Source organism: Pristiophorus japonicus, chromosome 2 (assembly GCF_044704955.1).
Source record: "Pristiophorus japonicus isolate sPriJap1 chromosome 2, sPriJap1.hap1, whole genome shotgun sequence".
Lineage (NCBI taxonomy): Eukaryota > Metazoa > Chordata > Chondrichthyes > Pristiophoridae > Pristiophorus > Pristiophorus japonicus.
Window position 1 is genome coordinate 75219327 of NC_091978.1, and position 13214 is coordinate 75232540.

At 43.7% G+C, this 13214-nt stretch overlaps 1 protein-coding gene across 1 annotated transcript in view; it reads left to right on the forward strand.

The window, feature by feature from the left end:
• The first annotated feature begins 2506 nt into the window (after positions 1-2506).
• The window catches only part of LOC139230593 (AT-rich interactive domain-containing protein 3A-like), a 584081-nt gene continuing 573373 nt past the window's right edge, over positions 2507-13214 (forward strand). Inside the window, exons 1-2 of the mRNA XM_070862418.1 lie at positions 2507-2545; positions 4305-5021. Coding sequence (XP_070718519.1) covers positions 2507-2545; positions 4305-5021 — 756 coding nt within the window. The remainder of the gene's footprint in view (positions 2546-4304; positions 5022-13214) is intronic.

A 13214-nucleotide genomic window follows, 5' to 3' on the forward strand; every position in this document is an offset into this window, starting at 1 on the left:
CCTATTTATATCATCTCTGCACATGAGCACTTGAAAGGACAGGACTGGTTAAACACAGATTTATCCTGGCAGCGGAACATCACAACTGTACTCATCATCATAGGCAGTCCCTCGGAATCGACTGTATTGCAGACTAACCATCAGCAATGTCACAGGAGCTCTGCGAATATATCGAGAAAGATGTGTGTGAGCGGTTTCCAAGTCGATATACTGTACCAGCTTTGGCTTTAGATGATGGTTATAAACTGTTTGAATTTCTCTCTTTTTGTGGTTTACGATGTCATCTGAAACCGACAACAAGATCACTACTTGATAGTGCTCCCATTATTCTCTCTCCGTTTGATACAAGTGTTTCCACCTTTTCTGTCTCACACTCCTGAAAATGATGGCACAAGCTGGGACACAGTTCCCCAGGCACAAGCAGGCCTCTGCTACAGCACCCAGATGACCATTCTTTGTATGCGAGCATAGACGGCGAGTGTCAGCAGTCTATTCAACCGCGACAGCGGGAATGTGAGGGGCGGTTGCACCATAGCCAACATGATCCTGCTTCATGTGAGGTCCGCACACATGCACTTCCCAGCAGGGGTCACTGGATGGCAATCAGGAGTGGGAATCCTGGCTGACTTTATTTTTACCCTTCCTACAGATGTTGGAGGCATTCTTATTGCCATTCAACTCAGGATAGCTAACTGAGCACAGCCCAGGGGTCTAATCGGGACAATACTGTGTTAATATCACATAGGGTTAATGCAGTTACCCAGTGATTCATCAGTGGAGGTTCATATATTCGCTTTATATCTACATGTATTACACAACACACATTACCAATGTAGGCAGCCGGTACAACAGAATGAATTGCCAAGCATTACTTTGGTTAGACTGTCACAACAGATTGGCTTCGATTTTTGTTACTAAAATTCTCCAAAAATATATGTCTAACCTCCTCCACGCACACAACCATCTATGAAAGCAAACTAATCCATAGCCATGTGTATAGATTCCCCATCAAGCCAGGAGCTCTTATGCCACATCTGGCATTGTTTGCAGCAGTAGTTACGCCCTGTCTTTATCCCCCTACATATATTTTATATGTAGTCCACTGTGTTTATTGGACACGCCTCAAATACAAACTCAGCGAAATCGGCTCGTGCTAATTACTCAAGCGGCAGTGAAACTTGTTGCGTAATGAGGTTTTTGTGCGCAGTATTGGTGGCTGCCAGTTGTTTATTAGTGTTTTATTTATATATATGTGTGTGTGTATCTGATATATATGTCATCCTGTGAAACAAATACAACTCCAGCCAGTTATTTTTCAGATCTATTTGACCATCCCACTTTTTTTGTTGTTGTGTTGGTTACCGTAAAAAAAACATCTGCTTTCTCTATTTATAAACTCACGGGATGTTTGATGTTTAAATATCTCGGCCTCCTACACCCAGCGATCTCATACTTTACAAGTTCCAACCACACCCAGTGCTGTCGGTGTAAATTTCCCTTATGGTGAGGGATCAATACGTCCTCCGGCTGTCACAACACAGTGACTCCCTCCCTCCCCAGCCCGACACTCCCAGAGATTTATATATAGAGATATATTTCATTATCAGGCTTCATGATCTGCAATCTACGGGACAGTCCCTGTACAGGGAATTCAGTATTCAGTTCCAACAGCAAAGAAGTGCAACTATATCGCGGGTGTTCATTTCCAGCCTTGCCATAGGCTGTTGTTGTCCCGATCTGTTTAATACAATTGTGGGGCGCGGGGTGGGGGGTTGTTCCTCTTCAGTTCACCGTAATGTGGTGACATTTTTTTGTTCCTATTTAAGCGAGTCTAGGTGCAAACAGCGGGAGGCACAGCCGTCACTGGTGTACCTGAAGTCTCGTTTGCCACCAAATGCTTCCCCCCCCCCCCCCTACTTTACCTGGTGCCAAGTTTGTGGACGGTAGCCGCCTCCTCTGAAAATCAGCAATTGCACATTTGCCGGTTTTAACAAACAACAACAAAAAAAACCCCTATGTACATTTGAACGGTGCAAATCCGAAGAATGCCTGAGGTTTTCACGTGCAATGGGATCAGTAAGGGATGTGTCACACACACCAGAAGTGGGAGCGGGGTGTCAGCGCACCCCCCCTGTGCTAGACCGCTGCCTCTTCTATTTATCAACAAATTGACGTCTATTTAGCAAATGGGAGCAGAGGTCTGGCTCTGTCAGACCAGGTTACGCAAGCGCCCCAGCGCCTGCCGAGCCACTTGTTGCAATCCGCGGGCGATATTTAATGGTTGGCAGCAATATACGTGTGTATATACATACGTACACACATATGTTTATATGCATGTTACATGCTGTAAAAGAAAAGGAGATAGACCCGAGAGGGATTGGATCGGAAATACCGAAATCAAAAAGGGAAATCTGGACAGTCCGAAGGGGATTACACATGTGGATAACGAGCGAGGAAAGTAAAACATAGCAAGAAGCAAATATATATATATATATATATATAGATCATGGTTGACAACGCGAGTATAGTGACTAAAGCGGCACTGGTGAGGGTGTAATTTTTTTTATTGTTATTTATATGTCATGTATAAATCTCTCTCTCCCCCTCTCTCTGGTCTCAGATCGCCCGGAGGCGTAACGCGGCAGCTCTCTCTCTCTGTAAATATTTTAATCAGGTTTGGCGGTGGGGGGAAAGCGATTTTTACAGAGATAAAGTGTTACTAAACAGGAGTCGTGACAGGATCTGCAACCCGTCACAGAGGGGGAGAGAAAGAGAGAGAGAGAGAGAATGAAAGGGGAGATTGTTTAATCTGGGAAAAGAACAAGCGATTGGATTGCAATATATATAAATATATATAAAACTGGAGCCGGACTTTGGGGAAATAAGAACCAAAAACCGACCGACAGATAAAAGACGGGCGTCTGTTCGACTTGTTCCCCGGGTTGATTTTCTTTCTCTCGCAAAGGTAAATTCAGATTCTTCAAACATTAAAAAAAAGTCAGCAGCGATAAAAGGATGAAACTTGTGATCAAAGATTGCTGAGCACAAAAGTGTGCAGACGATCGGCAGCCAGCGGTGTGAATGAATGAAGGAGGGGGGGGGGAAAGTGCACGTTTCCCTCCCGAAACATGACTGACAAAACAGGGCACATGTTAAAAGCAAGTTTTAGAGAGGATACAACTAATCCAACCCTTATCCGTTTTTAAAAGCGGAGGTGGATGGGGTTTTGATAAAACTTCTGGGGGAAACAGTAAATGTCGCGTGGGGGAGACGGGGAAAGGTTTGTGTGCGAGTCATTTTATATAAAACAATGGGAACAGCTTTGCTGAGGATATTTCTGGTGATTGGAGGAAAATCACCGAGGGAAATATAGCAGTTTGGTAAGTTTTTAAAAAAAAAAGAGACACTTCCTGTAGCCGGGGAGAGACGAAGTCATAGTGTAACCGATTCTGGGACGGGTAGATAGGACTTTACAAATGAGGATCTATATCCTGTAATATATTAGTGGGATACTTGGAAAAGGAGATTGTCTGTAGTCCTTGGAGAGTTAAGTTCTGCAAGTCTTTTTAGCCAGGCTGCAATATGCTGGAGTCGCGGTTTTTAAATACAATATTTAATGGGGCGTTGCACAATAGGATCAGGTAAAATTTAATTCAGTTATTACGGAAAGTAATTGTTTACATTACAGAGTGCGTGCCAACAAATATCAATTTAACAGACAGGATCAGTGATCGCTCGTTTTCAAGCAAATATTCGGCGATTTTTGGAGCCCCTCGCATGAAAAAAAACCCAACAAACTTTCGAATAAACAATACACAACCCAAAACGAATCTTAAGCAGATGCCCGCGAGTTGTGATTTTTTTAAAAATCAGGTTGGATTGGAGCGCAATCTGGCGTTTACATGCAATCTTTTCCACAACTGTGATTTAAAAAAATAGTGAGATGGGGAAGAATGCCACCCTTTTTTTTATATAGTGCTCGATAAAAGGTTTATCAAATGCGGAATGTTTGAGGATTTTGAAAGCATGCATTTTTGGAATAATTCTGAGTTTGTGCGGGCTTTTAATCCACAATCTGCGAGATAAATGCAATCGCGTTCTGCAATTCTGATAAGTTAAGGATACAATAAAGTTCAGTCAGTTTCCTCTCGAGTGTGTTGCAGTTTTTTAAGAAAACAGGGGGCTCGTGTTAAATACAAGTGACCAGGGTGCGAGCGGGCTGGGTGAAGTTTGAAGTTGTCTTGCATGACTTTTTCGTTGTTTCTGTTTTTGATTTTGTTTTCTGACTTGTGCTATTTTGCAAGCAGCAAGGCTTAACCGCCTCGAATGGACTCAGCCTGATCCCTTCTGGAAGTGCACACTACCAGGCTCCCCACGGCATGAAGCTGGAAGCGGTGATGGAAAACCTGCAGAGGCAACAGCAGGCCAGGCTGGAGATGGAAGAGAGGCAGAGGAAAGAGAGGGAGAGAGATGTGATCCGATCCGGCGGCGACACCCAGAGCCAGCAGCAGCAGCGGCAGCACCAAGCCATGACCGCGGCCGTCCACCAGCACTTGGCAGCAGCCCAGCAAGCAGCCACCCTGGCAGCGGTCCGAGCCGCGGCCATGGCCGGGCTAGGGGATGCGGGGCTCGGATCGAGCGGGGCCCATCAGCCGCTGATCGCAGCGCAGCGCCGCCGCCGCGTCCAGTCGGGGCTGTCCGAATCCGAAGAGGACGAGCTGGAGCGTGATCGGGAGCCCGGGGAGGACGAGGAGGAGCTGGGCGAGGAAGGGGACGAAGAGGAGGAGGAGGAGGAAGAGGAGGAAGAAGAAGAGGAGGAAGAAGAAGGCATGGAAGGCGGTCAGATCCATCGTGCTTCCGGGGTGCCAGCCCCCGGACAGACTCTCAAAGGGACCCCAGTCCAGCTCTCCAGATTCGGGCAGCACTACCACCTCCCCGGCCAATCTCACTCTCCAGTCGGGATTCCCCAACAGGCTCAGTCCCAGCAGCAGGAGTGGACCTACGAGGAACAGTTCAAACAGGTAGGCGAGTCTTTCATCTCCAGTTTGTGTTGTGTTTGAGCAAACTTACCTGTAATGTCCCACTGCCGCCTCATGCAGGGGGCACTAGTGCATGTGGGCACAGAGGACCCACCTCAGTTGACACGGTTAGAGTTACTTCCTATGTGACCTGGTTCGCTCGTGGTGTATGTCTATATTGGTGTAGATAACAGAGAATGATGCATATACCCATTATATTGTGTGTTTTATTGTAGGTGAATTCGTAGAGCTACATTTAATAGACAAATATCTAAGTTTGCACTTTTGTATTGAAGCAACATGAGTATGTTTGAAACAATTAGAATTTCTAGATTATGTAGAATTTAGTTTTAAAGTGGTGTTTCCTCAATTGGAAAAAGCTGATCCAAAGTTGACAGGTAGATATAACATTTAAGTATTTACATTCATTACATTTGTAGACTGGAAGCACAGACTAATGACTTTAAACTGTCAGTCGTCTGCTGTATATCATGTTACTTTATAATGAAGAAAATAGAGTCTTGGCACAGGTAAAATGTCTGTATCATGTACTTTGCAACAGGTAGTTTTCCTTTATTTCATGTTCTCCTTCACTTTAACAGCTTCATGTCATTGAATGTTTCCAGAGTATATTACATCCCTCTAAACTGAGGACAGAGTTTAAGGAATGTAATATCCCCATAAAGCTCATTGTTAATTGCTAAACTTTTTGTCACCCAAAAGTCAAACCAAGTTGTAGTCAATTTTCGGTCATTGATTTCCTGTCACTAGATGTCAATACTGCGCGTTACAGAAATATTCCCTTCCAGTCCTGTGATGTTGTGTCGATCAAGTGCAAGAAATAGATCTGATGACAGTAAAAAGGAACACAATTTTCTGTCAGTTACAGTTTCAGTGTTATTTTCAGTCACTTCACATTCAATCTTTTAATACTTTCTCCCTACACATTGGCAGAACAGTAGTCAACATGTTTTATATATGACATGTTTTGTTGTTTTGCTAATGCTGAGGAGAGTGGAGATGTTACAGACCTACCGGTAAAACCAATCATTTCAGTTTATCTGAAAGTGATATCGCAAATTCAGCCAGAGTTTGGCTGCAAAAGTCGAGGATGACTTCTGGCTCAACCAGGAGAAAGCCTAAAATAAATCACTCATATATCCATTGTTATGGCATTACAGTAACAGGGTGGAGTCACCAGGCAGTTTGCATCAATCTGTTAAAGCTTCCTTGAAGGCCCAACAAATTCATCCAAAGAGTCGCTGAACCACACAGACCAAGAAGGCTCCAGGTTTGAGTCCAGGGTCTATGCTGAGTTAGCTATGGTGCAGTCAGTGTGCAGCACTTTTTTCAGTACCTCTGAGCTAGCAATCAGAAGATTGGTCAGAGTGCAGACTCCCGATTGAAATCCAGCAACTGTTGATGGAAGTATACATGTGTGGACATTGTATGAGGACAGGTTAGGGTTGGCTGTGATGCCTTACTCAATCGAATAGTGATGATGTCTGTGAAATTCTTGTGCAGTGAGGAATCAACATGTGCAGAAGAGGAAGGGAGGGAAGGCAGGTAATTGGCAAGCAGAAAAAAAATTACATTGTCTTTTGAAAAGAGAGAATGTATTTTTCTCAATCCTATTCTTGTAGTTTAGAATTTTATTCTGCATCTTTAACAAGCCTGCTTTTCAGTTGTGGTCTAAATCAGAGGTGGTTTAATGTTACATCAGCTAAATCCTGTGCTTGTATTACTTGCTTGAAGTCTATAAGACATGTTAGAGCAGATTGTATCATAATATGATTAAGTCAATTTAACCAGATCTAAGTGCTCTGACTGTTCACAACATTTGAATCCATATAGTACAGTCCAGAACTTAAAAAGTAAGCCGTCATATGTTAACCTTTCAGAATGGCTGTACACTGAAGCTCAAAATGTATATAGCTTCAGTGTTTCTAAATTCCTGCTGTATGTAGGATGTCGTCATGTCCTGACTTCTTTGCATTTGTGCATATTCAGTCCTCTTTTACATCCAAGTGTAGTTAGATGCTAACTTTCTCCTTGTGAATACAACAGGCTTTACTGTCACTCACAACAATTTGTGTAAATTCCTATTATTTTCTGATGATGTTGCTGCTTATACTTAATACTCTTTCCCCAGTAATAATGATGTAAATTAGTTGCCTGAAAAATTACTCCAGTTCACTAAAATAGTGGTATGAATTGTGTAACTTTATTATAGGGTCATATGTGCCCAATGTTAAAAAAATTATATTTGATCACAGAGAAAAGCAGAGCAGTTCCAACAGGCCACCTTGTTGTTTGTTAGGTTTACAGTTTGTTACATACGTCTCTACACTGTACTCCATATTTATTCTAAGGCAACAGAAACCATGCAATAACTGTTTGAGTGTAATTGTTATCAGCTAATCTTAATGCAGTTAATTTACATGAGGTTTAATAAGTAACTGAGAATGAACAGATCCCATGCATTGTTTTGTAGTTTTTGACAACAGTTCAGGTTCGTGTCAAAGGAAGACAAGATGGGAAATGAGATGATTTCAATTTCAAATTAGAAATGAGAATTCCCTTTGACCGACCCATCCAGTTCTAGGTGTTTCGTAAAAATATAGACAAGTCCACTCGCAGGAAAATTTTATCCAATCACATCTTCTAACAAGATTCAGATAGTATACGTGATAGTATTCTTGCTGTTATATTCAACTTTGTTTTAATTCAACTTTTTATTCATTGTTGTTTATCCCAGCTTATGTACAAAGGAATTTTAATGAACTTTAAGTTTCTTTATTTAGACAAGACAAAGGTGTAACACCAGGATACCATGAATGGGTGTTGTGTCAGTTACACAGTATTGCCAGTGGCTACACAGAACACACATATGCTTGAGATTACAAGATTCCATTGAAAAATTATATACATCTAACAAAAATAGCAGCCTGGGCTCTGTGGCTACTTATTACACCTTGTGATACTAAGTCATGCACAGCAGAAAGCCCGAGGTTTGATCCTTGGTCTGCTCCGAGTTAGCTGATCTCACCCAGGGCAGCACTTGGAGTGTTACAGTTAGCTTCACCTCCTGTGGGCTGCGAAGAGGAAATAGCCCAGGTTTCTGTTCCTGATCACTATCCAGTGACCCTTGCTGGAAAATGATTGGACAGCAGGTCGGGAAAGGATTGGAATCAGCTGCGATGCCTCTCATGACCAAATTGGTTGCTGCGCTGTCCAGAGTCATCTGTGAAGAATGACAACTTGAACAAGGCATCTGAGGATGCTGAGTACCCTGGAACGATAGCTCCGGAAAAGTGAGAGTCTGCGTGAGCGCAGGGGAGAAAATTGAACAAAAAATAGCACACAGCAAACAAATACATCCACTTTAACTAACATGTTTCAGGGCTATGAGAGTACAAATAATGACTTAATGGAGATGGTGCAGATTTTAAAAAGTGCTGTATCTGAATTTAAATATGCATTTGAATTAATTTCACAGTTGCCCATTTCATCTTTTATATTATTGTGTAAAGGAGGGACGACTAAGGCTGTTAACTACAGCTATCAAAAAATGGTTTCCAGCAGTGTGCAACTGCTTTGCCATCTGCTTCTAATTTGCAAAGTACCAGGTATCAATTATAGGCCGAGCTTAATTTGACATGGAAAATGGAAGCACTAACAATCTCTGATCATTAGGATTATTTTGCAATACTTTTCCTCCTGACCTCTCCTTAGCATGCATTGTTCGTCAGGCTCATTTGGAGTTGCTTAGGACTACATGTGAACTGTTGCTTAAAAGTGAGTATAGCAAGAGATAATTGTTAACAGAAGTTTGGCTTTTGCACACATGTATCTGCTCCTTGCACTGGGTAAAAGATTGCGCATGCAGTATTTGGTGGTGGATCTGCAGAGTACAAGATAAGGATTATTTGTGAATTGCACATTGTCAGTAATTGACTCAAATAGACAAAAAAGGGAAGTAGCAACAGAAGCTGGATTGATTGAATTGTATTAATTGCTGTTTGATGGGCCACACCAGAAGTGCATGGAGATATCAGTATATTTTTTAACAAACATACAAGCTCTGGATTGAAGTCACACTGATAGAGGTAGCCCAGTGTGGCGATAAGTTGGCTCGATGATTTTTTTCCCCTATAAATTATCCCGTCCTCTCCTACAAGCACTGGGATTTGATGGATAATACTTCCATAGGCTCCAGCTGCCTTACATTGCCTCGCCCAAGTGACCATTCTTAATGTGTGAACCTCAGCAGTGCATGTTGATAAACTAATTGACTGTGTGGGTAGAGGGGAGGGAGTGATGGGCAACCAGTTCCAAACCTGACCTCGTCTAATGTTTATGTACAAGAAATCAAAAGGAAAAAAACAGTAAATGCTGGAAAACACGAAATTAAAGCAGAAAATGCGTGGAACTCGCAGCAGGTCAGTAGGCATCTGTCAACAGAACAGACAAGCTCCACAGACCTGATTGAATTTCTGCTAATTTTCAGCGTTCTCTGTTTTTGCTCATTTGGATAGAAGTTGAAACCCTGGCTGATATTTCCTCTTCTGAGCCCATGGTCACAATGATGCTTGAACGGATATCCCAGCTGAGAAAAATGAATTCCACACCCCTTCTACTCCAAGCAGTGTATATACCCTCTGAGCTGTCAAAATGTGCTTGCAGCAGATGGCTGTGTCTGATTCAAGCAGGATAAAATGACATAGACATGCTGTGACAAAGGCATTGGAGCTGAAATTCCCCGTGCTAGGTTTGGGGCGGGCATTTCACGGAAAATGTTTTTTTTGCACTGATTTGGGCTCTTTGTTAAAAAATATTTTGCTTGCGGTAACGGAGTGTTCCCCTGACGTTCGCAGGGCACGATGCTCAGTGCCACGCTCAGCACATGATACCTCACAACGTCTCTCCCCTTTTTAAAGGGGAGGGCCGCTGCAAACTCTGCAGCCTCTTTAATGGCATCCACTGGGTTACCAGGGAGGGTGTTGGCTGGGCCAGCGACTTGGCAACCAAGAGGGTTGCTGGGCTGCATGTTGGTGGCCCGACCACACCAGCGCCGCCATTGTCGGCCGACAGAAAAAAAGATTGTGGCTGCCATACCTCCCCTTTAAGGGCAGCCGGGGCGCCACAGCCACCACAGCTGCGAGAAGCTGTCATTGGCATCGCCCCTCGCCGACCTCGCGTCTCGCGGTGCAATTTCCCCTCGAGAGGGGCAAAGGGGTTGGCGTGGGGCAATAGGGGTTGGTGTGCCTATTCGCTAATTGTGGGTCGTGCGCAATCACGTTGCGCTGGCGGAGCCGCGGGAGTAATTCCGCACAGGTCGATGTGACCGCCGTGCCAGCGCGCTAACTCATTAGCACTCCATTAGCGCCGGCCAGCAGCACTAACTGGCCCTGTGCAAAGGGGAAATTATGGCCCAGATACGTTGCATTCATTTTAATAGTACATACATTACCACAGAGTGAATTCTGCTGATGTACTGACTGCATGGCCATGGCAGCAACTCCGATACATACCTGGATGAAGCATTTCAAAAACGCTCCTGCTTTCTACTGAATAATGACCACTTGGGTGTACTCTAGCAATGGGTCACTGCTTTCAGAAGAGGAGGGAGGAACACAAATTAGCAAGAAAATTCAAAAGGAAAATGGATAATAAGATTATTGGAGTAAACTGGGGCGTGACTCCAAAAGTGTGCCGTTTAAATGAAAAGCGCTCTCATAACACAGCTACAAATTCACATTTGTTCTGAATTTAATCTTATACCAATGCTTTCTAGGCTGGCCTCTCTTCCTCCACCATCCATAAACATCAGCTCATCCAAAACTCTTCTACCCCTATCCTATCCCACACCAAGACCCTGTGTTAGCTGACCTAAATTGGCTCCTGATTCCCTAACGCCTCAAATTTAAAATTCTCATCCTCGGGTTTAAATCCCTCATGGCCTCTCCCTCCTTGTCTCTGTAATCTATTCCAGCCCGACAGCCCTCCAAAAATTCTGCATTCTTCTGAATCTGGCCTCTTGTGCATCCACTTCTTTTGCCCCACCATTGGCGACCTTGCCATCGGCTGTCTACATCCTACAATCTGGTATGTCCTTCCTCTCTACCTCCCTCGCTTCCTTTAAGACTCTCCTTAAAACTGAACTCTTTGAACAAGCTTTTAGCCATCCCTTGTCATGGGTTAACAAGGTTTTTGTTCTGTTTACGATTCTATGATGCTTTTCTATGTTAAAGACACTATATAAATGCAAGTTGTTGTTCTTGTAATCTTATTCAGAGAGAGCCAAAAGGAAGACCGCTGTGGAGTTATGGCATATTGTTGGTGCAGATCAGAGAGAGACTCATTGTAAATGTTGCCCAATACTAACATTGAAAAAAGCATTCCATTCTCCATTGTTGAAATGCAAACCTTGATAGCACAGACCACCCTCAAAAAGGAAAATAAAACAGTGTGTAAACTGTACGAACTTCTTTCTATGGATCCTTATATTATATTATAGGAGTGTAGCTGACAGGAGATGTGCATGTCTCCCTCTGTCAGCTGTATTCCATAGTATGAATGGTCTTATGCATAGAGAATGAATGATTTAGTAGACCCAAAGAAATGCTGAGTCTAAAAATGTGCTATCAGATTAAGAGAGTTGGTCTGAGGGTAGTAATTCTGGGGAGCCAATCTTCTGTGTTCCACTGATACTGCAACCCAGTCTCCACACCACAACTCAGCCAAGTGCCACCGGCACCCAACTTCATGTGATAGGAGAACTGCAATGCATTGAGTTGACTCTCCTAATACATGAACATGAAAAATATAGGTCATATATAAAGGTGCTTTTATGATCTCACACCACCATTATAGCACTGCTGCTGTTGAAAGCCTGGACTGTGAATGTTGCTGCTGCCTCTGACAGCACCGAGATTATATAAAAGGAGGATTTTCATTGAGACATGAGACAATAGCACACTTGGTGGCAATTTGTAAACGTTGCTGCTGAAGTGAGAGGCTGCCATCGTGGGGAGCCGCTCTCTAACCTGCACCAACAATGTGCCATAACTCCACAGCTGAACTCAGTGCCACTGGCATCCAGATTTGTGGCTGAGTGTCAAGATATCCATGCAGGCCAAGGGCGTTCTTGCTTTAAGCCATTTAGGTCACATTAAAGTCACAGCGGCTATAAACAGCGATCTCAGGCAACTGGGCACATGCAAGCTTGAATGTGTGCAGTTACATATCTGGTGCTTGAGAATCCACCTCGCAGTATAAAAGGGAGAAATTTAATTGCACCAACAGACTCAAGCATTATTGCAGACCCAATTCAGAAAGCAGTTATGTAATATAGAGAGAACATTAATCTATCTCAGTGCCGAATAAAATATAAAGAGGGCATTAGATCAGAATCATATATCTCAGAGCTGAATGCTGGGGTAAAAATATCTCAGAAGAAGCGGATTTAGACAGTTTGGTTCAGTTACCTGATTTTCTTTAGAGGTTTTTTAACATTTTCAGACAGTACTTTATCCAATTCTGCGAGAGTAGCATTCTGAAGTCATTCTCTCCCGCTTTTATTTTTGGACTCAGTGGTAGATCTGCATGACGTTGCTGGGCAGTGCTTTCATACAGAATCCCACTTGGAGCTTAAACACAGAGACCAGCTCCTTGTGCTCATATAACTAAAATTTACAGCAAAATTGTAGAGCCACATTTTTTTGTGTCTTTGATTCTGCTGTTAACTTTACTTTGTGGGTCAACAACATCTTGCATTCCTGTAGCATTCCTCACATGCAGAAAAATATCTCTTAAGTGCTTTACATTAAGGAGGAAGTGGAGGGACCAAAGACATGGTCAAAGAAATGCTGGGATGAGGGAGAGCAAGGATATGGTCAAAGAGGGCTAAGTGGAGTGGAACAAAGGGCATAGTCAAAGGAGCTCAGAAGCGGCGAGGAGCGGAGGTTGGAAGCGGCATGGAGCGGAGGTCGGATTGGGTGAGGTCCGGAGGTCGGGACCGGTGAGGTCCGGAGGTCGGGACTGGCGAGGTCGGAGACGGAGAGGACGGATGAGGCACGGAGGAGCGGAGAGGTCGGAGCCCAGAGGTGGAGCAGCATGGACAAGACCAAGGGAAGGCGCAGCATGGGCCCATAGCGAGGATGAGAGGTCATGAAGCTCACATTGCAGACTATG